Below are 25,979 nucleotides of genomic sequence, written 5' to 3'. Positions count from 1 at the left end.
AATTCATCCAATTATCTTTTGTAGTTTCTGAGAAAACGACTTAAGAAGAAAAAAACGTATTTTTTTTCGAGGTAGTCTGATATTTTTACTCATAACTTCTAACGATTTGAAACGATTTGGCTGATTTTCAATACCAAACTGCTTAGGACAACAATGAATATATTTGGTGAATTTGGTTTATTTTTGTTTGCTTAGTTTTAACGTGAGCGTGTTTTAGGCAGGCAGACAGACTGGCGGACATAGCTTCAGATTCAGAATTTGATAAGGACCCGGAATATATATACTTTGTTGGGTCTCAGATGAATATTTCTTGTTGTTACACACGGAATGACAAACTTATATATACCTAAAAACAATGTTTTTGGGTATATTTCAGAAGGCAAAACATCTTAAAGTTTAATCTGTCTACTTTAAAATTGAAGTTTAATCTCTGCTATATTTTCTGTATATAGCATTTTTGTATGAAAGAATAGAAAGTCTAAAAACATTACTTGTATCGTATTCATAAATCTCGCATTAACATCGCTATTGATATAATTTGATTCTAATACCACCAGAGTATGATTCACTCTAACATATTCAGTAAAATTCAGACAGTTGGTTCTGACCGAGTAACCTACCTAACTTGTTTAATGTGAATTTTAAAATTGTGTTGTTTTGTTTATTTAATATATATTTAATTTTTTTCAATGAATTCGTGAGAAAAAACGTAGCCACGCGCTATTTACATTATAACTTTTGTGAATATATTAAAACCAGTTTAAATTGTTTTATTAAAATGGGTTTCAAAAATTGTAATAAACAAGTGAGAAGGTATAATTGGTCATGCCCGAATATAGTTACTTATTTTATAAAAAAGCATTTTGAAAAATTTTAAATTAATTCTAAAATATTTAAGGAATTAATTGATGAAAAACTGATTTTTGCCGATGTTCATAAAATTTGGTAGAGTAATTTATGTTTATATACGAGTTACTTATACTTCCAGCAAAAATTCATGTTGATACTAAAGCTATTTGTTCCAAATTGGGAACTTCTAGCTGTTATAGTTTCCAAAATATACGAAGTTTATTATTTAACTTATAATGGAAATGCCACGCCTATTATTGAAAATTCACCAATTTTTCCAAACGTTGATATGAATTTCAGTTTTAACTATGCAAAAGTTGAGAATTCTAGATATAACAGTTTCCCAGATATGATCTGATTATTATACCCTCCACCATCATCATTGGTGATAGAGGGTATATATAAGTTTGTCATTTCGTGTGTAACACCAAGAAATATATTCATCTGAGATCCAAAAAAGTACATATATATTCCGGGTCTTATAAAATTCTGAGTCGATTTACCTATGTCCATCTGTCTCCCTAAAAAATGCTCACGTTAAAACTAAGCAAAAGATATCAACCAAATTCACCAAAAATATTCATTATAGTCCTAAGCAGTTTGGTATTGAAAATCAGTAAAATTGGTTCACAACCTAAATAGTTATGAGAAAAATTTCAGACTATTTCAGAAATGGATTTATCGTTACTAACTTCCTCGAATATACTGTTATAAACTCACATATAAATATAATATGAACAAAAATTATACTACGAACGTAGATTTGTATCGGTCTACAATTGGTGAAAGCTCCCATATAAGGCCCACTTCCGAAAATCACTTAATTACGCATATATCATTGATCAATAAAGCTATCGGGATAAAATTCGATGTGAATATTTTTTGTATGTATATATATAATTCATTATGCGAAATTTTTCCCGAATCGGTCCATAATTGGTCACAACTCCCATATACGGATCATTTTCAAAAATAACTTAAATCCACAATTGACAATAAAAGTTATCGGTATAAAATGCAACTTGAATAGGTTTTGTGTATATATAAATCAGTATGCGATATTTTTCCGAATCGGTTCATAATTAGTCATAGCTCCCATATAAGGTTCACTTCTGAAAATCTGATAAAATTCGACATGAGCATGTTTTGTGTATAGATAAATCATTCTGCTAAACTGTTTTCCAATTGGTCCATTATAGGTCGTAAGGCCATCGAGCCTTTAATTCCTTTAAGACATATAAGACCACACTGTAACTGTGTGTCATTAGTTCCCAATTTTTCTTTTCTCTTTCAAAAGTAATGACTTTCTCATTTCCGAAATATGTTGTTCTCATTACCAATTCGGTAACTAGTGGCGAACATTCTTATTGGTACTATCTTCAGGGGGTACACAGACACTACACGTTCAGGGTAGTTATTTACATGACACTTACACTTATGAATGTAAATAATATCAACTAGTAATTATTGTAGTAATCTGTATGAATGAAATTTTCTATAAATAGAAAATTGATTAAAAATATTCATTGATGAAAAAACAGAAAAAAATCTGTAATTAGGATGGTTCAAAACTAGGAGAATTTTGGAGAAATTTGTTCTGGAATCCTTTTTCGTATTCATAAACATTTATAAAAGGTTTATAGAACAAGTTTTGTATGAAAATTTCATTCATGAACCTTTGATAAATGTTTATGAATAATCCCCTAATTTTTTTAAAACAATTTTGAGAGTTACAATCATGATCACAATACCATTGCGTCTTAAATTAAGTACTCTTCTCTGAGTCATAAGTAGAATAAAATAAGATAAAGTATCTCAAGATTTTAACTAATATTTCATAACACAGAAACATTAGCTTTCGTTTTATAATATTTCTAATTTCAGTTATTATTCATCAATGTGAATAAAAGGTTGTGATCGCATAATTAAAATTGAAACATTTGAGTTTTATAATTATTTTATAATGAAATTTTACTGGTTTATTCAGTACTTGCTGATGCAGTGTATTCTAGCTCTAACTGTAAACTCAGACAGGTGTTGTATATAGCATTCATAATAAGTATTCATAAAAATGATATTTTATATTAAATAATATTTTTATTCAACAGTTACTATACAGTAAATGCTCCCGGTGTTATAATATCAAATCGTAAATATTCGATTGTTATTGCACTACACGAGGCTAGTGGTCCGTGTACTATACGCGTTGGTGTTGAGGGACCGAATTTCAATGAATTTGAAAATGTAAATTTACAGCCATATGAATCAAAACTTATAGAGATTTTGCCGAAAAAATTAATCCATGGGAATTATAGTTTAAAAGCCGAAGGTTTATCGGGTTTGAGTTTCAAAAATGTAAGTCAATTGTATGCAAATGTATATTATGGTCCAAAAATGTACATACAAACCGATAAAGCCGTCTATAAACCTCAGGATATGGTTAAATTTCGTGTTGTGGTATTGGATGAACATACAAGACCGTTAAATATAGAGGACCCTGTACATGTAGAGATATTGGTGAGTTAATGCAAGTGAAATAATATGTTTATTTTTAACCGGTTTTAAATACTTTTTTTGTTATTTTTGAGAATTTGTATTTTTATTAAGAATATAAAAAATAAACAATAACAAACAATTTAACAACAATTAAGTCGGGCTTGATTGAACAACTGAAGCCATACACAGTTGTACATAAAAACAAGAAAATATTGCCAGTTATGAATGTTAAATGTGATTTACATATATCCCCCTAAAGTTTTTATAAGTGAGTTGTGGACATTTAAGCTATTGTCTGAAGGGGGCTTTGTATGAAAGCAAGGGTAAAACAAGTGCTGATCACGAAGAAATTTGGCAAGGTCATCAAGGCTTGTATGCAACCTTGCTGATCTAAAAGTATATTTAACATAACTATGAGCTCAAAAGTCGTATTCGAGGGTTCAGTTTTATGGGGGCTAGGTGAATAATTTTCAATAAGCTGTGTCCTTGGGCTGTATGTGCCAAATTCCATCAAATTCTCTTGAAAATTGCGACCTGTACCTTGCGCCTAAACTTTACATGGAAAGCCAGCCAGACGGACGGACGGAAGGAATTGGCTTAATCAACTCAAAAAATGATTCAAAGCCGATTGGTATAGTTTGAGTTGAGTACGAACCCACTATAATGATGTATGATATAACAAGTAGGAAAGAATAGCCGGTCATGGGCGGTCATATGACACTCTAAACCAGTTAAGAGTACATGTTGAGACCAATTTTAGAATGGTTATCTTATATGAGGCTAGTGACCCATTCTCATAAATTTTGGCAGATCAATTAAGGTTCCTATATAACTTGTTTAACCTACGTTTTAATATAATTTAATGTGTTTGAGTTAGTCGAATCGGAAAGTGAATGTGAATCGAACTGTCAATTTAACGGTGGTTATTTATAGGCGTTATATAAATAACCACCACAACCATATAAACTTGTCTATTTTTCAGGATATGGAAAATAACCGTGTTAAACAATATAAAGATATATCCTTGACAAATGGCGTTTTTACCGGACAATTTCAATTATCCAAATATCCCGTATTGGGAATGTGGAAAATTAAGGTTATTCTTGGAGGAAGATATGATTACTCGCACTCAAAAGAGATCAAAATAAATAATTACGTTTTACCAAAATTCAGCGTTTACCTCAAAACTTCTTCAAGTGTTCTCTTAGAAGATGGATATATTAAGGTTGTTATTTATGGCAAATATACATATGATAAACATGTGGAAGGTACTGCCAGAGTTGAATTGTGGTCTGAATTTCCTCAAGTGCTCTTGCAAACCAAACAAGTTGATATAGAAAATTTAGGTTTTGTTGAGTTCAATATTAAGAATGAAACAGCTAGCGGAATAACTGTAAAGGCGAATCTAACGGAAAAACATACGGGTATAACTGAAACGGAAGAGCAAAATATCCGTATACAAAAACAAAGATATAATTTAGATATTCCATATAATGAAATTGAATTTGAAAATAATAAACCATATCGGCTAAATGTTTATGTAAAACATTGGACTGGTGCCCCCGTTTTGGATCACAAAACACCTGTCACCATGGAACATGGCAGTAAAGTGTATGAGGCATTTTTGAATGAAAATGGTGTAGCAACATTTGAGTTTGAACATGAAAAAGATGCCGATCATTTGTTCCATTTTAAAGATTCCAAAGAAAAGCTGTTTAATATTTACACAAGTCCAAATTTAATGTTGAACAATCGGGAATACTATTGTCGCCTTAAGTTAGTGGATAAAAAGTAAGTTTTTATAAAATTCTTGTATGTAAAATTATATGGAAGCTTTAAAACTTTTTCAGAATTGAACTCGGTAAACCTGTGCTAATTGAAGTAAGTTCTATTGTCGATATACCCTATCTGATGTACACAATAATGGGTCATGCCAGTCTTATACATACAGAGCACATAAAAGTACCGCCCAATCAAAAGTCTTATATCATAAGCATAACACCTTCTATTGAAATGATTCCCACGTCCTTCATCTATGTTTACTATGTGCATAAAGGTAATTTACGTTATGAAGAAATGTCCCTAAATTTTCCAAAAGAATTTGAAAATCAGGTATTGAAGTGCTTATTTAAAAACTAATGTGCATTGTTCTAATGGATTGTTTTCTTCAGATATCGCTATCAGCCCCCACACAAGTAAAACCAGGTGAAGATGTTACAATTACTATTAATGCTCAACCTAAATCCTATGTGAGTTTATTGGCCGTGGACTTGGGTGTATATTTGCTGGATAATTCATATGATTTAAATAGGAATGACATTCTAAGTGAACTTATCAGTGAAAGATCATTTTCTGTAGTCGATTTTTCACAATATCCTGGCATAATATCCGGTTTGTTGACCTTAACGAATGCTCATTATCCAGTTCAATCTTATGGTGGTAAGAAAATGTGTATAATTAGAGATTGGTATTGTGTTAATATAATTTTGTGAATATATAGGTGGTGGTGGTTCTGGTCATTATAATCCGACTTCTCTAAAGTTTCGCCAGAAGTTTCCAGAAACATGGATATTTGATAATTTTATGATGTAAGTATTTAAAGTTAATCCTATTGTAGTTTTGTTAAGATTTTACAAAATTGTAGTAGAGTAGTTTTTTACAATTAGAGTATTTGGGGGACATGCGGTAACCATAGAAAGTTTGTTGCTCTATCCCGATCTCAGATGCTCCAGATGGGTTCTCTGTGAATGTAATTCAAAGCTGTCGTATACAATTATTGATACAAGGGATCCTACACATAACCAAGGGAGCATCCAAATGTGTGATGTTAAAGTTGGGATGACTTCCCATCCCCAAAGGAACTGTTTAGTCGATTTTGTTATGTTCCACTACTTTGATTATTGGTGCTATATTGTTCTTACAGAACGCAGCGAACATTTCACTGGATGAACAGTTCGTACAATTCGTGTTGTAATCTATATGTAGTGGTGAAGTGAATTGGTTACCAAGACGTTTAATATAAACCAGATCTATGAAACTGATGATGCATGTCAATAAGCGATAGAAACCTCTGAGCAAATGTAACCGATGAAACACAATTCAAAAGTCCAGAACTGGAAAATTCTGAAATATAGATGGATATTTATAAATTACATTAGAAACTTCTGAATTACAATGGGAAATGTTATAGTTTTGCATTTAAATACATATTTTAAAAATTATGTACATTGTTCGGAATCAGAACATTCCGATAAATTGAAAGACCATTTGCAGCATTCATTGTTAAATTATTTTTCTCAATAATTTTATATTGCTTCTTCTTTTTTCAGCAATGAAACTACCACTAAACTAACGCTACCTATACCCGATACCATAACTACTTGGCGCATAACGGCATTTTCAAATAATAACATAACAGGATTTGGTATAGTCAATGAACCCACGGATATCACAACCCTACAATCTTTCTTTATATCAATAAATCTACCATATTCAGTAAAACGTGGAGAAATTGTGAACATACCCATAACAATATTCAATTATCTCAATCAAAACTTAGATACAGAAGTTGTGTTTTATAATAACGATCAGGAATTCTATTTTATGGAATCGAATATAGAACGTACGAAAAAGTCCGTTGATGAACAACAAGAACAAGTTAAATTAGTTACTGTACCGGCAAATAAAGCCAAAACAATGAACTTCTTTATAGATCCTATACAAGTGGGTGAAGTGAGTTTAAGAATAGCAGCCACAAGTTCTTCATATTCAGATGCTGTCATTCAGAAACTTAAAGTTGAACCAGAAGGTGTGCCTAAACAAAAAAGTCAGTCTTTATATTTAAGTGTTCCGGAGGGAGAGAAAATTTCCTCATCATTTAGCATTGAAGAGCCAGAAGATAGTGTGCCTGATTCAAATTATATTACGTTTTCTGTGGGTGGTCACTATTTAGTGCCAACAGTGGAGAATTTCGACAATCTTATAGAAATGCCAACTGGTTGTGGTGAACAAAACATGGTAAATTTTGCTCCCAAAGTTTTAATATTGCAATATCTGCAGGCTAATGGCAAGTTTTCCGAAGACAGTGATTTGGTTAAAAGTTTACTTTCATCCATTGAGGTGAGCTACCAACAACAGCTATCATTTCGTCATGCAAATGGTGGCTTTAGCGTTTTCGGCATGGGTACTGATGATGAGCCCAGCACTTGGCTTACCGCCTATGTGGTGCGTTATTTTATGAAAGCTTCTGAATTCTTATCAATTGAAGATAGATTGATAGAATCTGCTTTGGAGTATTTATCCAGCCAGCAAAATTCAAATGGAGAGTTTCCTTATACGGGTTATCTGCTTAGTCCTCACCATAAAAATGAATATGGACTTACAGCCTTTATACTCCTGGCATTTTTGGAAAACGGAGTAAGTTAATTTTTGATTATATAAGATATGAGAAAATAGATTTGATAATGATATTTTGTTAATTTTAGACCTATTCCACGAAATATCAAAATACCATACAGAATGGTTTAGAATTTTTAAATTCAAATTTAAATAACATCAACGATATATATGCATTATCGCTAACAGCTGCGGTTATGAAACGTGCTAAACATCCTAGTGCTAATAATCTTATAAAGCTATTGAATTCACATAGTAAAGAGGAAAATGGTCTTAAGTGGTGGTCAGGAGATGATCATAACTTGGCCGATGATATTGAAATTACTGCATATGCCGCTATAACTTTACTGGATACTCCGGGAGATCACACTTCTATACTTAAGTGGTTGATAGAACAACGAAATGCCAATGGTGGTTTTACATCATCCTATGACACTGCGGCTGGCATGGAGGCTTTAGTGAAATTTTCGCAAATATATAGAAATCCTGAAAATGTTAATCTAAAGATTTCGTATAGTGCCACAAATCTGGAGGACATTGTAGTGGCAAATGATGAACTCTTCATGGACTCGAATAATATTTTGGATTTGCAAACACAAGAGGTAATATAATTACTTCATTAATTGCTCCTAAACAACTGAGAATACTTTCCTTTTCTAGTTACCGCAAACAACACGTCGTATAAATTTCGAGATCGAGGGTTATGGTGCTGCTTTGGTACAACTCAATCACCAATATAACATTGTTAATGACAGAGAATTTCGACATTTTATTATACGGCCTAACGCTAAAGTTAAAAATAATAATGACATTAATTTAGAAGTATGTTTCGTTTACCAAGGATTTTACGACATTAACAATGAAGTTACCAATATGGTGATAATGGAAATAAATTTACCCTCTGGTTTTGCATTTGAAGCTGAAAATAGTATGTCTTTAAGACAAAATAAAATTGTACAGAAGATCGAGACGAAAAATTCAGAATCAACGCTGATTTTATATTTGCAAAAATTAGAGGAAAATACTAATTATTGTCTAGAGGTTCCAGCAGAGAAAAGAAATGAAATTATAATGCCGAAACCGGCTGCCATTATAATGTATGACTATTACAATTTGACGCGTTCGAATACGGAATTTTATACTATATAAATAAAATGTTTAATATTCTAAATCAAAAATCTTTATAGAGTGGTAGAATGAAAAATTTTTTGTATTTTAAAGTTATAAATATGTATAGAGAAGACTATTGAGTTTGAAAATTTTGAATGGGAACCCTATATTCCCACCAAGCAAGCGTGTATCGTAAGTTTAAAGTATCGACCGTTCGTCAACTAATTTGGTATCACGATTTAGTCATTTATAACTTATTCCATCAACACATGGATTATTGAATCAATATTTGAATTGTTAAATAAATCTTTATACATATTTATGAAGGTCCGAGCAGTGTAATGTAATAAAAGTACTTAGGATTATGTGGGCTTTATTCGAATATAATCTTATCTGGAGTTTTTTTCAATGATTACTCGGAAAGTTCTTCAAATGTACGAGACATTATATTTCTGACGTATTAACCTGTATAGGACCTATTTCTCAAAGGATCCATAATGCAAAAACCTTTATACTAAATGTTCAAGTTTGCACCCTCTCCTTCCTTTATAGACGGGCTAATAAAACTAGATAATCTCAGTATTAACGACCAACATTTCGATGAGTTAAAGAAGGAATGTCAAAATCTATATATCTTCATATCTTTCCATTACATCCAGTATAATTCGGTATAGCAATATAAAATATTCCTTAATATTTAAACTTCAATCAAGTAAGAGAGGAATTATACGAGGATAGGGTCAATTATAGACTGATCTATATGAACTTTAATAGATAGGCTGTGTTTCTTATAAAAATTATACTTGCCTACAAATTTTTAGCCCAGAAACCAAAGAATACTACTCTAAAGGATTTAGCTGCGCTGAATCCAAATTGGAGTTACTCAATCACATCTTGGTTTCGAGATAACGTGCCATTTTCTGAGACGTTATAATAGCGCAAAGACAACTTATTTTTAAAATGTTGTTTGCCGTATGAAAGTACATTCTGTCACTTTAAAATAAAGACTTAACATCTGACATATCTTCCTTGTTCTTCGAGATATCATTACATAAAACATGATGCAACAATAAATTGACAAAAACTGAATTTTTTTAGTTTAAATTTCAGCACACGATATCTCAATTCTAAGATGTGATGGAGAACATCTTAGGAAAATCAGATTCGCATTCAGAGTGGCTCAATACTTTAGAAAAGTACAACTCAGGGTTTCGACTTTTTTCAAATTTTGTCGGTCTGTGTTTATTTATATCTAAATTTATTGTTATACTGTATTTTTAAAGTCAATTATGAAGGTTAAAGTCATTTTCTGAAGACGACCTTATATGACCCAGACTTTTTGGAGGTTACGATCAATAATTCGATATTTTACAAACGAAATGACCACATTAATGTTCTTCTTATCTTTTTTTAATGATAGGTATAAAAATTATCTTATACGAGCTTTGACTGATCCAAATATTTTTCAGAAAGAGATATCGATATCCATTTTTGTCAATGAAATATGTGCAGCTAAGTAATTTTTGGAAGAGGACGGTATATCGGATACCAGACAAATTATGGGCCCATCCAGAAAAAATTTAGGAGTGATTTGTATATATAAAAACTTATTTATGAGGAATTTTAGTCCAGTATCTTTATTTATCAATGAAATATGCGATTTTTGGAAGTGGATCTTATATAGGAGCTATGACCAATTATGGGTTGATCCGGAAAATATTTCTCAGGATGGTTCATATCTACTTTAAACACATTCATTACGAAATTTATACCGATATCTTCATTCAGTAATGAAATATGTATATAACGGGTTATCATAAGTGGGCTATTATATGCTAGGTATGACCAATTAATGACCGATCCGGAAAAAAATTGGTAGAGTCATATATGTATACACAAAACATATTTATGTCGAATACTATTCCAATATCTATATTTCTTAATTATTTATGTGCTTTTAAGTAGTTTTCGAAAGTGGGCCTTATATGGGAGCAGAGACCTAATATGGACCAATCCGGAAAAAATTTCCCAGGGTCTTTTATATGTACTTTAAACACATTCATGATGAATTTTATACCGATATCTTCATTTAGTAATGAAATATGTGTGTTTACGTGGTTATCGGCAATAGGTCTTATATGGGAGCTATACCAAATTATGGACCGATCCGAAAAATATTTTCCAGAGTGATATATGTATACAGAGAACATATTTATGTCGAATATTATTCCAATATTTTCATTTCTTAATTAGTTATGTGGACCTTATATGGGAGATATGCCCAATTATGGACCGATCCGAAAAATATTTTCCAGACTGATATATGTATGCACATATAATTAGTTATGTGAATTTAAGTGATTATCGGGAGTGGACCTTATATGGGAGCTATGACCATTTATGGACCGGTACAGATTTATGTTGGTAATATGATTTCTGTTCATATTATATGTATATTCGCAGTGTTACCGATATTTTTGACGAAGTTATTAATGATAAACCCATTTTCGAAAATATGGACCTTTACATAGAGGCTATGAGAAAATTTGGATTGATTGTTTTGCGTGTCTTCACAGACAGACAGACAGACGGACATAGCTAAATCGACCGAGAATTTGATAAGGACCTGGAATATGTATACTTTGTTGAGTCTCAGATGATCACCACTGATGGTGGTGGAGGGTATAATAAGAATACATAATACAAAATGTGATGCCTTAGCAAAAATGAGTATGCAATATAATTTACTGAATCTGCAAGGTTTTTTACTCTTTTGGAAATACCCTTAAAAACCGGTGAAAAAATTTCAGCAGATAACCATGTATAGCAGTGAAAAAGTGTGTAATCTTCTTAAATATTTCTGAATTCAGTTGATCACTTTAAACAACAACAAGCGGTTGTTTTGTTCAACAAAATAATTTACAAAATCTCTATAATGAAACGCAATTGTTTTTTTCGATACTTGCTTCTGCTGAATATGGCGCTAGTCGTAATTACTGAAAGGTATTTCCAGTTATATTACGATTTATATTTTTAAACTAAAAGAAAACAATTGCTATACAAATTACAGTTATTATACTATTAATGCACCCGGTGTTATAAAATCAAATCGTAAATATACGGTTATAGTTGCTCTACATGAGGCCAATAATTCATGCTTGATGCGTGTTGGCATAGAGGGACCGGGATTTAAAGAGTTTAAAGATGTAAATTTAGAACCATATGAATCAAAACTATTAGAGTTTATGCCGGAAAAAATAACATCTGGCGATTATAAATTAACAGCTGAGGGTTTATCAGGTTTGATTTTTAGAAATGAAAGTCGTTTAAACAATATCATAGGCTATGGCCCAAAAATTTACATACAGACCGATAAGGCAATTTATAAACCTGAAGATGTGGTTAGATTTCGTGTTCTTATATTGGATGAACATACAAGGCCATTAGATATTAAAGATCCTGTAAATGTGGAGATAACGGTGAGTAAGTATATTGATTTTGAAACTTAATTTAACAAAAAATATTGCTGTACAATTTTAGGATAGTGCTGGCAATCGCGTTAAACTTTACGAAAACATAACACTGACATATGGTGTTTACACTGGCAAATTTCAATTGTCCAAATACCCGGCCTTAGGAACTTGGAATATTAAAGTTGTTCTTGGTGGAAGATATGAATACTCCGACTTTAAAACTATTAATATTTTAAACTATATTTTACCAAAATTTAGTGTCTATCTAAAAACTCCCACGGATATTGTTTTGGAAGATGGTTACATTAGGGTGGTAATCTATGGAAAGTATGTTTTCAATAAATATGTGGAAGGCAATGCTACTGTAGAATTGTGGAACGATTATGCCCATATGCTTTTACAAACCAAACAGCTTGACGTAAACAATTTAGGTTTTGTGGAGTTTAATATTAAGAACGAAAAGGACTTTGAAAACGTCTATGGTTTAAGTGTTAGAGCGAATTTAACCGAAAAACATACGGGCAGAACGCAAACAGAAAAACAAGATATATATTTACATAAACAGCGTTATAATTTACAAATTCCTTATGATGAAATCGAATTTGAAAATAATAAACCCTATCGGCTGGAAGTTAAGGTGAGTCATTGGACGGGGGCACCTGTTTTGGATCGTAAATCCCCAGTTACCATGGTACATGGCAATAATTCTTATGAAGCATTTTTGGATGAAAATGGTGTTGCAACATTTGAGTTTGAACATGATTCAAATGCCAATCATATATTTCAATTTAAAGATACAAAATTAGACTTCTCGAATATTTTCACCAGTCAGAATTTAATGTTGAACAATAGGGAATTCTATTGTCGCCTAAAGTAGGTGGATGAAAAGTAAGTTTGTATTCTCAAGTGAAGCAAATTTAAAATTATTTTCATTTCAGACTAAAACTCGGCAAACCTGTACTCATTGAGGTTAGTTCTATTCTCGATATTCCTTATCTGAAGTACACAGTAATGGGTCATGCTAGCATTATACTTACGGAACATATTAAAGTACCACCCAATAAAAAGTCTCATATTATAAGCATTACACCGTCAATTGAAATGATACCCGAATCTTTTATCTACGTGTACTACGTTCACAAAGGTAATTTACGTTATGGTGAAATGCGTTTTACATTCCCTAAAGAATTCGAAAATCAGGTATTCCATAAAATGTACAAAAACTTGTTTAACTTAACTTATTTAAGCAACAATTATAGATCTCCCTGTCAGCTCCCGAACAAGTAAAACCGGGCAAAGAAGTTACTATTTCTATAAGTGCCCAACCCAAGTCTTATGTTAGTATATTGGCCGTGGACTTGGGTGTTTATTTATTGGATAAAACATATGATTTAAATAGGGTAGAGATATTGGACGAACTTATTGAGGAACGATCATATGCTCCTATAGCAGCTACCGTATATCCCGGTATAGTAACGGGACTTTTGACCCTAACTAATGCTCACTATCCATTTAAAAATCATAGTGGTAAGTTATTAAGTTGGTCTGAGTTAAAAAACTTCTGTAAAGGAAAGTTTTTTTTTTAAGTTAATGTTTGGAATTTGGGTCTTATAAACTAAATGCGAAGTTTTTTAATATCAGAGCTAACATTTAGAAATTTAATTTCCAAGTTGTTCCTCACTACATGCTATTAATTAATGTTATTTTATTGTAGGTGTTTCTGGTTCCGAGGCTTTTCGACCATTTGCTTATAATTTTCGCCAAAAGTTTCCTGAAACCTGGATATTTGACAATTTCTTAATGTAAGTTAAAATAAAACAAACATTTAACTAATCCCGATTAATATTTAAATTCTATTTCAGCAACGAAACTATAACCGAATTAACTCTACCAATACCTGATACCATAACGACATGGCGTCTAACGGCATTTTCAAATAATAAAGTAACAGGATTTGGCATAGTTAATGGGCCCACCGATATCACCACCATACAATCCGTTTTTATAGCATTAAATCTACCGTACTCAGTGAAACGTGGTGAAATTGTAACAATTCCCGTAACAATATTTAACTATTCCAATCAAACCTTGGAAATGGAAGTTGTTCTACATAATTTCGATCAAGAATTTGATTTTATGGAATCTAATAAGCAAGGCATAGAAAACTCTACTGATAATAGGCAACAAATTAAAAGCATAAGTATTCCGCAGGACAAAGCCGAAACGGTTAACTTTCTTATATATCCCTTAAAAGCAGTTGAGCTTAATTTGATTGTTAGTGCAATAAGTAAACAGAGTGCCTTTTACTCGGATGTTGTTTTACAGAGACTTAAAGTGGAACCGGAAGGTGTGCCCCAACAAACCAGTCAGTCTTTATATTTGAGTATACCGGCTGGAGAAAAGATATCTTCAACATTACGAATTCAAGAGCCTGATAATAGAGTACCCGATTCTGATTATATTAGCTTTTCTGTGGGTGGTCATTATTTAGTGCCAACAGTAGAGCATTTCGAGGAACTACTACAAATGCCCACTGGTTCTGGTGACCAGAATATGGTAAATTTTGCACCGAAAGTTTTGATTCTGCAATATCTTAAAGCAAATGATAAATTAACTAAAGAGAAAGATTTGGTTGAAAATTTACTTTTATCCATTGAGGTAAGCTACCAGCAGCAGCTATCCTTTCGTCATGATAATGGTGGTTATAGCGTTTTTGGCAAGGCAACCGATGAGGAGCCCAGTACTTGGCTTACCGCCTATGTGGTGCGTTATTTTATTAAAGCCTCACAGTTTTTATCCATTGAGGTAAAAATAATTGAAACTGCTTTGGAGTATTTGGCCAGTCAGCAAAAATCAAATGGTGAATTTCTTTACACGGGTTACCTATTAAATACGAATCATGACAATCCCTATGGACTTACAGCTTTTATTCTATTGGCATTTTTGGAGAGTGAGGTAAATAATATTGTTAAATTTCGTTAAATTTTACACTTAATCATATTATTTTCTTTATTTCAGCAATATGCCAGCCCATATCAACAACTCATAGAGAATGGACTAAACTTTTTAAATTCCAACTTAAATAATATCACAGATGTCTATGCATTATCGTTAGTGGCTACTGCTCTAACAAGTGCTAAACAGCCAAATGCCAATTCCATAATAAATCAATTAACTTCACAGGTTATAGATGAAAACGGCTTGAAATGGTGGTCAGTTAATGATCAAAATTTAGCCAGTGATATAGAAATTACAGCATGTTCTGCTATAGCTCTGCTTGATACACCGGGAGATCATACTTCAATTTTAAAATGGTTAATTGAACAACGTAATAAAAATGGTGGTTTCAAGTCCTCTTCCGATACTGTAGTAGGCATGGAAGCTTTGGTGAAATTTTCACAAATATATAAAAATCTGGAAAACGTTAAGTTGAATATATCCTACAGTGCCAAAGATTTGCAAGGTATTGAAGTGGCAAATCGTAAATTCTATATAAATACGAACAATATTTTAGATTTGCAAAAACATGAGGTATGCAATTTAGTACAAAATGTAACTATTACATAAAATAACATGTAATTTTAACTTATTTCAGCTACCAAGAAACACACGTCAAGTTACCTTTGAAATAACGGGCAATGGGGCCTCTTTAGTACAACTTGATCATCAGTTTAACATAGCAAATGAGCGGGATTCTATTCATTTCGATATCAAACCGAAATTTGTGTTCAATAATACCGAAGAAATTACTTTGCAAGTTTGTTTTACATATCAAAAGGACTCGGAATCAGTTAACCAAATCAGTAATATGGTGATAATGGAAGCAAATTTACCCTCCGGTTTTAGATTTGAGGAAGAGAGTAGAATGTCTTTAACGCAAAACAAACTTATACAAAAAATTGAATTTAAAAATTCCGAAACAACGATAATTTTATATTTGGATAAATTGGAAGGGAATAGTAATCATTGTCTAGAGATGCCAGCCGATAAAACAAATGAGGTTTTAATGTTAAAACCGGCTGCCATTAAAATGTACGACTATTACAACTTGAGTCGTTCAAATATAAAATTTTATAGCATATAAGTGAAATTTATTTAAATTGTTTGGAAAATAAAAAAATGTGGTCCAAAATTAACATAAAATATATGCCTAAATAAACTTATTATGTATTCTTATAGATCTAGCACTCTACAGTTCGCAATTTTAAAGATAATTAAGTGAAAAAACTGCATATGTACCAAACTTATTCTTGTTCTCTTCAAAATTACGATTCATCTTAAAGATCAAAATCGCAAATAACTTGATAAAATTCGATTTTTTATTTGTTATATATATGTACTTCAAGTGCTTCTCTAAAATTAGCGTATACTTAATATTTGTAATATCAATAAATCATTAACACGTATACGAACAGTTGTCGTCAATAAAAATAGTGCAATTTCACAATGACATAACGAAAGACGATGTTTTTTTTTGATTCTATATATTCAGAATTTCTTTTATGACAAGAGCATAATATGAATCTGAGAAAATCAAAAACGTTCATGACTTTGGGCTAAACTGGGAGAAACGAGATTTTTTTGTGGCTTTAATCACGTAGTAGTGAAAAAGATGCGCACAATTATAACAAATAAACAAGTTAGAGTGCTATATTTGGCTGAGCCGAATCTTAAATACCCTCCACCAGCTACTTTTATATTAGTATTTTTTTAATTGATAAAATACTTGTAGAAATAAGTTTTCTCATGTCTTAAATAGAAAAAGATATGCTTTAGCGATATTTAATAACTTGCATGTATGTATGTGTGTGAAAGATTTAAGATTTTCAAAATATATATAATTTTGTTGCACACAAATTGATAATGAAACTAGTTAAATACGGTTAAAGTGATTTTAGGGGCAGGACCTAGTGTGGGAGATATGACCAATTATAGACCGATCGTAAAAAATTCTTTAAGCTAAATTTCTGTACATAAAAGCTATATTTCAGTCAAATTTTGTATCTATATCGTAATTTAGTTATAAGTCATGTGTATTTAAGTGATTTTCTGAAAGGAACCTTGTATGGGACCGATCGCACCCATGTTATGAACCGATCGTGAAAAAATCTTGAAATAGAATTTTCGTATACAAAACTAATATTTGTGCCAAATTTTGTATTAATAGCTTTATTTGGTAATGAGAATGTGCGTTTAAGAGATTTTCGTAAACGAACGACATCGCATATATAGCGCTGTCGAATTTCATCGCTATATATGCTTCTTTAAGACAGTTATGAGCGTTAAAGTCATTTTCTGAAGAGGTCCTTATATGGGGCTAGTGTCAATTATGGACCGATCCATACTAAATTTTATAATAATATTAACGTTCCTATAAAATATGTTCATGTCGAATTTCATCGCTATAGATGCATCTTTTAGACAGTTATGAGCGTTGAAGTCATTTTCTGAAGATGACCTTATATGAGGGGTAGGGTCAATTATGGACCGATCCTTATAAAATTTTACAATGATATTAAGGTTCCTATAGAATATGTTCATGTCGAATTCCATCGCTATAGATGCTTCTTTAAGGCAGTTATGAGCGTCAAAGTCATTTTCTGAAGGGGACCTTATATGGGGGGTAGGGTTAATTATGGACCGATCCTTATAAAATTTTACAAAGCGATTAAGGTTCCTATAAAATATGTTTATATCAAATTTCATAGCTATAGCTGTTTCTTTTAGTCAGTTATGAGCGTTTAAGTCATTTTCTGAAGGGAACCTTATATGGGGGTAGGCGAAATCGTGGTCCGATATTGCCCATTTTCAATACCAAACAAACTGCATCAGTATAAAATGTCCATGCAAAATTTTAGCCCGCTAGCTACTTCCATTTGGACTCTATCGTGTTTTCAACAGACAGATAGGCAGACAGACGGACATGGCTAGATCGTCTTAGAATTTAATAAGGATCCACAATATATGTATATACTTTTATGGGTCTTAGATGAATATTTCGATGTGTTACACGGAATGACAAAAACCATCTTTTTGATGGTGGGTATAAAAATATACTTCAAGTGCTTCTTTTTATTAGGCGTATACTTAATATTTGTAATATCCATAAATCATTAACACGTATACGAACAGTTGTCGTCAATACAAACAATTTAACATGGTGAAATTGCACTTACAATGTAAAACTTTTCACTTAAAGTGGAAAAAATGAAAACGACGTATTTTGATTCTATGTGGTCACAATTTCTTTTCAAGATCAAGATATGAGCCTGAGAAAATGGGCAAAACTGTGAGACACGGGTTTTTTTTTTTTTTTTGGTGATTTATCACGTAGTGGTGAAAAAATGCGCACAGTATAATTATGACAAATAAAAAAATACTAATAATTGTAATCAAAAGATAATACTAACATTTGTTATAAAAACCCTTATAGTTTTCAAATCTAAGAACAATTTCTTAATATTTCTTAATATTCTTATTACTATAAACATTTTTGAAATTTTAGCTTTTTAAAGCCAAATAAGAAAACAAGAAAAGTGACCAAATGACTAAATGAAGGTTAACCTGGCAACATTGCTCAAAAGTTACACTGAAATTACGGAATTGGAAATGGTTCTACGAGTGAAGAAGTCTCTTAGAAGTTGACAATATAATTAATTTTGTTGGACTTTGTAGAGGAACTCCACATAATTTAAACGAGTAATTGTAGACATATTTATGATCACACAAAAACATATTTGTATGTAATTTTATTGCAATATTAATACACAATTATAAGACTAGTATGAATGAACGGAATACTATATGGGGACCCGATTTTTATTTTGACTGTTTATTGCTGTGTTATCAATATATTTATAATTGGTGAATATAATAAATATATTCAAATATATTCAAACATTTTTTAACAACCGGTATGACAAAATTAATATAACAATCTCCCCCCCCATTTTGGTTTTACTTTCTTGTCATTATAAATGGAATACCTGAAAAATTAACTTTGTTTTTGTAGATCTTCTAAGCTTAGTAATTAATTCTCAATGAGATTAAGTGGTTGTTTGAAACGGCAAAATATTAATTTAAAATTTTGCAGTATGAAATGTCATTGGTGTATTCTGTATGTGTTGATGCAATGTATGGTGTTAGCAGTAGTTTCCGAAAGGTATCTTAAGGTTCAAATGAATAATATTAAAGTATGAGAAATTGATAATTTTCATTATTAAACCATCAGTTACTATTCCATTAATGCTCCTGGTGTTATAAAATCAAATCGTAAATATTCAGTTGTTGTTAGTCTTCACGAGGCCAGTGAACCTTGTTCGATACGTGTTGGCCTTGAGGGAACCAGTTTTAATGAGTTCAAAGATGTCAGTCTACAACCATTTGAATCAAAAGTTTTAGATTTTTTACCGAAAAAATTAAGCAAAGTTGTTTACAAATTAAAGGCCGAAGGCTTGACGGGCTTGATTTTTAAAAATGAGAGCTTTGTTCACGTGCAATCAGATTATGGTTTAAAAATATATATACAAACCGATAAGGCCGTTTATAAACCACAAGATGTAGTTAAATTTCGTGTCGTTATATTAGACGAACATACGAGACCATTAAATATAGAAGAACCTGTTAAAGTTGAGATATTGGTGAGTATATGTATGTACATGCATATATATGTGTATCCACATGTGTATAAAATGTGAAATCGGCAAAGTGTGTATTAGAACTGAAGAAAAAAAATAAATAATTATTTAATTAATTAACAAAAACAAGTAAAAAAATGCTTAATCAACATTTCAGGATAATGATGATAATCGCGTTAAACTCTTCGAAGATATCTCCCTCAGAAATGGAGTGTATACAAACCAATTTCAATTATCCAAATACCCCGTCTTAGGAACTTGGAAAATTTATGTAAATTTAGGTGGAAAATATGATAACTCCAAGTCTAAAACTATTAAAGTACTCAACTATATTCTACCGAAATTTAGTGTGTACCTAAAAACACCTACGGATGTTGTCTTATCGGATGGTTATATAAAGGTTGTTATCTATGGGAAGTATACATTTGATAAGTATGTGGAAGGTAATGCAACTGTTGAACTATGGAATCATTATACAAACGAGCTATTACAAACCGAACAAGTTGACATAGAAAGTATAGCATTTGTCGAGTTCAATCTTAAAAACCTAAAGAATCTAAATGATATATACGAGTTAATTGTAAAAGTCAAAATAACCGAAAAACATACGGGTAGAACTGAAGAAGAAGGACAAATTATTAACTGTCACCAGCAACATTATAATTTGGAAATTCTAGAGGATGAAATAGAATTTGAAAATAATAAACCATATCTACTGAAATTAAAGGTAAAACATTGGACTGGTGCTCCCGTATTGGATCATAAAACACCAGTTACAATGGAACATGGCAATAAAGTGTATGAAGCCTTTCTGGACGGAATGGGTTTAGCAACATTTGAATTTGAACATGATTCAAATTCTAGTCATAAATTTCAATTTAAAGATTCCTTAGGAATGTTGGCTAATATATACACAAGTGATAACTTAATGCTAAACAATCGGGAATACTATTGTCGGCTGAGGTTGGTGGATAAAAAGTAAGTCTGATAACAATTCTAAACGTTATATATTAGAGCCCCGGGACTACCTAGAAATACTCAAAAAGTATAGATACATTTGTTACTAGACTATATCATTTATTAATACATTTTGGCTGCTTCCAGATTAAATTTCCGAAATCCGGTACTTATTGAGGTTAGTTCTATTCTCAAAATTCCCTACTTAATGTATACGATAATGGGTCATGCCAGTCTTATACGTGCGGAATATATTAAAGTACCGCCCAATCAAAAATCGCATATAATAACCATAACACCCTCAATTGAAATGATACCCAGATCCTTTATTTATGTGTATTACGTACACAAAGGCCATTTACGTTATGAGGAAATGCGTTTAGATTTTCCAATAGAATTTGGAAATCAGGTAGAAACTAACATTTAATAAAACACAAATTTTATTTTATATCAATATAAATTATTTACAGATCTCACTCTCAGCGCCTAAGCAAGTTAAACCTGGTGAAGATGTCACCATAGTTATCAGTGCTCAGCCCAAGTCATATGTTAGTATATTGGCCGTAGATTTGGGTGTATATTTGATGGATAATAGCTACGATTTGAATAAGAATGACATATTACAAGATATGTATGAAGAAGTTTCGTATACAACCATAGCTGCTACAATATATCCCGGCATACAATCTGGTCTATTAACGTTAACTAATGCCAACTATATATTTGCAAACAATCTTTGTAAGTAAATTTATTATAGATTACTGAATAATGGATTAAATACATATAAACAAATTATAGTTGCTCAAGAGCCAATTGAACCACCATCATATCGTTTTCGTCAAAATTTTCCGGAAACTTGGATATTTGATAACTTTGAAATGTAAGTAAAAATTTTAGTTTCTAATACACATGTTTAGTTGGCTTAATAATACTGGAACTTGAAAGGAGGATGTATATGAATAAATACACTTGGCCCCCAGAGGCCCTGTTGTGTGCTCCTTTACCATTTTTCTGGCGCTCGATCTTCGGCTTGACAGACTAGATCACTAACTACTAACCAATCAGAGTCACATGTAATATTTTCATAGGTTATTTCGGAAATTTTGCTCATATCTCCGTTATTATACCCTTCACCACCATCAGTGGTGATAGAGGGTATATATAAGTTTGTCGTTCCGTGTCCTTATAAAATTCTGGATCCTAATAAAATGTCCGTCTGTATGTCTTTCTGTGTAAAACACGCTCACGTTAAAACTAAGCAAAGGGAATCAACCAAATTCATCCAAAATATTTATTATTATCCTATTCAGTTTGGTATTGAAAATCAGCAAAATCGGTTCACATCGTAAAAAGTTATGAGTAAAAATTTCAGACTACCTCGAAAAAAATTAAGTTTTTCCTAATTCTTAAGAAGTTTTCTCAGTAACTACCAAAGATATTTCGATGAATTCTGTCACACGTTTTTTTTCAGGGCAGTGATCAATTATGTTCAAAATCTTTGCAATCGATCTAATATTTCCCATAGCCCCCATACAAAGGTATATATTCCCGGAAATGAGTTTATCATTAATAACTCCCTCATATATATCGGCATCAACACAAAATTTTGTACATACAAATATAATACATATGATCAGAAATCATACTATCAACGTAGATCTTAGTCGGTCCATTATTGGTCATAGCTCCCATATAAAGACCACTTCCGAAAATCACTTAAACGCACATATTTAATTGTCAAATAAAGCTATCTTGATAAAATTTCACACAATTATGTTTTGTCTAAATATGAATCACTCTACGAAATATGAATTAATCTACGGATAGGCCCACAATTGGTCATAGCACCCACATAAGGTCCACTTCCTAAAATCACTTAAACGCATATATTTCATTGAATTCTAAAGCTATAGGGATAAAATTCGACTTGAATATGTTTTATGTACATATAAATCATTCTACCAAATCTTTAACGGATCGGTCCATTATTGATCATAGCTCGCATGTAAGGCCCACTTAAGAAAATCACTTAAACGCATATTTATTTCTTTGAATAATAAAGCTATCGGGATAAAGTACGACTTGAATATGTTTTATGAGCATATAAATCATTCTACCAAATTTTTTCCGAATCGGTCCATATTTGGTAATATATATGAGGTCCACTTCAAAAATCTCTTAAACGCACATATTTCATTATAAAATACAGATATCTTGATAAAATTCGACACAAATTTGTTTTGTATACATATGAATCACTCTACGAAATTTTTTCGGATAGGCCCGGAATTGGTCATAAAAAGTTATGAGTAAAAAGTTATGAGTAAAAAGTTATGAGTATAAAATCCACTTCCGAAATGAAAGATATATTTTCACCTTCAAGAAATTTCTTGAAGGGAGTTTGTACGGGAGCTAGTGCCAAATGAGGCCCGATCATTACAAAAATTTCAACCATTTTCAATAGCGTTCGTCCTTGGGCCGGATTTTCATCACCGAGCTTAATCTACTCAGAAAGTGATGCTGAGCCGATTGATATACTTTAAGATGTATGTAGAACCAATATTATTGGGTCTATTTGCTTAACAATCCAACCTTATACTATTTTTTAAATTAACATAAAACATTACATCGGTCATGTTCGGCTATGCCCGACTTGTTTCGTAAAATTTTATTTTTGATACTTTAGAAATCTACTTAGATCATATGTTTTTCTTCTTTCAGAAATGAAACTGAAACCAAATTAACACTACCAATACCCGATACTATAACCACATGGCGTATAACTGCATTTTCAAATAATAATGAAACAGGATTCGATATAGTAAATAATCCAACCGATATCATTACCATACAATCATTTTTTATATCAACAAATCTACCCTACTCAGTGAAACGAGGTGAAATTGTGGCAATACCCATAACAATATTCAATTATTCCAACCAGACACTAGACACCGAAGTTGTTCTATATAATAATGATCAAGAATTCGAATTTATGGAATCTGGAATACAGGGTATAATAAAATCAAATGATGGGCGGCAAAAAACGAAAAAGATTAGTATAACATCGGATAAAGCCAAAACAGTAAAATTTCTTATATATCCCATAAAAGTAGGTGATATAAATTTGAGAATCACTGCCTCTAGCTCTACGTATAATGATGCTATTTTGCAAAAACTTAAAGTTAAACCAGAAGGTGTGCCTAGAGAAACAATTCAGGCTCTATACTTAAGTATTCCGCTGGGAGAAAAAATATCCTCATCATTTAGCATTGAAGAGCCCGAGGATAGTGTACCCGATTCTGACTATATTACCTTCTCTGTAGGTGGTCATTATTTAGTGCCAACAGTGGAGAATTTTGACGATCTAATACAAATGCCCACTGGTTGTGGTGAACAAAATATGGTGAATTTTGCTCCCAGTGTATTAATATTGCAATATCTTAAAGCAAATTATAAGCTCTCCAAAGAAAAGGTTTTGGCAGAAAGTTTACGTTCTTCGATCGAAGTAAGCTACCAACAACAACTGTCCTTTCGTCATGAAAACGGTGGTTATAGTGTTTTTGGCATGGGAATCGATGATGAGCCCAGTACTTGGCTTACTGCTTACGTGGTGCGATACTTTATAAAAGCTTCACTTTTCGTAGATATAGAGGAGTTTATAATTGAATCTGCTTTGGTATATTTGGCCCGTCAGCAAAAGGAAAATGGGGAGTTTACTTTAACGGGTTATTTAATAAATCCAAATCATAAAAATACATATGGACAGACAGCTTTCATATTGTTGGCATTTTTGGAAAATGAAGTAAGTATGAACATAAAAAGGGATTAGTTTTTATATATTTAATTTTTCATTTCAGAAATATGCCAATAAATATCAAAAATTCATACAGAATGGAATAGAATTTTTAAATACAAATTTAGAAAAGGTCAAAGATATCTATGCCTTATCCTTGACAGCAACTGCAATGAAGCGAGCTAAACATGCAAATGCCAATACTCTTATAAATCAGTTAAAGTTCCAAGTAAAAGATAAGAATGGTTTGAAATGGTGGTCAGAAAATGACCAAAATCTAGCGAATGATATAGAAATTACATCATATTCCGCAATGGCTCTGCTTGACACTCCTGGGGATCACACTTCTATCTTAAAGTGGTTAATTGAACAGCGTAATATTAAGGGTGGTTTTAAGTCTTCTTCTGATACTGTAGTAGGAATGGAAGCTTTGGTAAAATTTTCGGAAACATATAAAAATATTAAAGCCCCAAATTTGAAAATTTCCTACACGGCCAAAGATCTGCAAGGTAATGAAGTGGCAAATGATGAATTCTCTGTGAACTCAAACAATATCCTAGATTTGCAAAAACATGAGGTTTGAGAAGATAATTTTATTTATAAACTTAAAATATGTATAAAATTCTAATTTTTCCAGTTACCAAAAACCACACGTCATATTACTTTTGATATGGAGGGTAATGGCGCCTCTTTAGTACAACTCAGTCATCAGTATAACATTGCTAATATAGAAGGATTTAGTCATTTCAATATTCAACCTAAAATTATGTTTAAAATCCCAAAGAAATGACTTTGGAAGTTTGTTTCACTTACAAAATGGATTCAGAAACACTTAACGAAACCACTAATATGGTGATAATGGAAGCAAATTTACCCTCTGGCTTTAGATTTGTGGAAGATAATATGTTTTTGGGTCAAATAAACTTGTAAATAAAATTGAATTAAAAATTCTGAATCTACGATAATTTTATATCTGGCTAAGTTGGAGGCGAATACTAATCATTGCTTACAGATTCCCGCGGATAACACAAATGAGGTTTTAATGTTAAAGCCGGCTGTTATTAAAATGTATGATTATTACAATTTGAGTCGTTCTAATACAAAATTTTATTGTTTTTAAATAAATGTTGAAAAAAATATGGTAATTTTTTAAATATTTTTATTCATAATTCTAATCGGTTGATCATATATATAACCTTATAAGTAGATCCAAAATATTGTATATGTCTGTCTGTCTGACCCCAGATATCAATTCTATCAGATAAA

General features: G+C 31.7%; 4 protein-coding genes across 4 annotated transcripts; all 4 read left to right on the top strand.

Moving 5' to 3' along the window:
* The first annotated feature begins 2,745 nt into the window (after positions 1-2,745).
* Positions 2,746-8,944, top strand: LOC119602136 (CD109 antigen-like). The gene is made up of 9 exons (XM_037953495.1): positions 2,746-2,883; positions 2,958-3,366; positions 4,328-5,136; positions 5,196-5,457; positions 5,517-5,784; positions 5,846-5,933; positions 6,675-7,761; positions 7,830-8,342; positions 8,401-8,944. Exons 1-9 carry the CDS (start codon positions 2,813-2,815, stop codon positions 8,887-8,889), a joined length of 3,996 nt encoding a protein of 1,331 aa, XP_037809423.1. The 5' UTR covers positions 2,746-2,812; the 3' UTR covers positions 8,890-8,944.
* Positions 8,945-11,827: 2,883 nt separating this feature from the next.
* Positions 11,828-13,298, top strand: LOC119602132 (CD109 antigen-like). The gene is made up of 3 exons (XM_037953492.1): positions 11,828-11,853; positions 11,921-12,329; positions 12,391-13,298. Exons 1-3 carry the CDS (start codon positions 11,828-11,830, stop codon positions 13,198-13,200), a joined length of 1,245 nt encoding a protein of 414 aa, XP_037809420.1. The 3' UTR covers positions 13,201-13,298.
* Positions 12,921-16,423, top strand: LOC119602131 (CD109 antigen-like). Its single transcript, XM_037953491.1, has 7 exons — positions 12,921-13,211; positions 13,262-13,523; positions 13,583-13,850; positions 14,038-14,125; positions 14,186-15,278; positions 15,342-15,854; positions 15,919-16,423. Exons 2-7 carry the CDS (start codon positions 13,335-13,337, stop codon positions 16,405-16,407), a joined length of 2,640 nt encoding a protein of 879 aa, XP_037809419.1. The 5' UTR covers positions 12,921-13,211; positions 13,262-13,334; the 3' UTR covers positions 16,408-16,423.
* A 2,946-nt stretch (positions 16,424-19,369) lies between these two features.
* LOC119602125 (CD109 antigen-like) lies at positions 19,370-25,773 on the top strand. The gene is made up of 9 exons (XM_037953484.1): positions 19,370-19,485; positions 19,555-19,963; positions 20,118-20,938; positions 21,065-21,326; positions 21,388-21,655; positions 21,716-21,797; positions 23,639-24,722; positions 24,778-25,290; positions 25,351-25,773. The coding sequence occupies exons 1-9, from the start codon at positions 19,418-19,420 to the stop codon at positions 25,501-25,503; spliced, it is 3,660 nt and encodes a 1,219-aa protein (XP_037809412.1). The 5' UTR covers positions 19,370-19,417; the 3' UTR covers positions 25,504-25,773.
* The last annotated feature ends 206 nt before the right edge of the window (positions 25,774-25,979 follow it).

Source organism: Lucilia sericata, unplaced genomic scaffold, assembly GCF_015586225.1.
Source record: "Lucilia sericata isolate MDLA Ls3-8-SP2 unplaced genomic scaffold, ASM1558622v1 Contig000209F_arrow, whole genome shotgun sequence".
Classification (NCBI taxonomy): Eukaryota; Metazoa; Arthropoda; class Insecta; order Diptera; family Calliphoridae; genus Lucilia; species Lucilia sericata.
The sequence above is the reverse complement of the archived record's forward strand: the minus strand, read 5'-3'. Positions and strand labels throughout refer to the sequence as shown.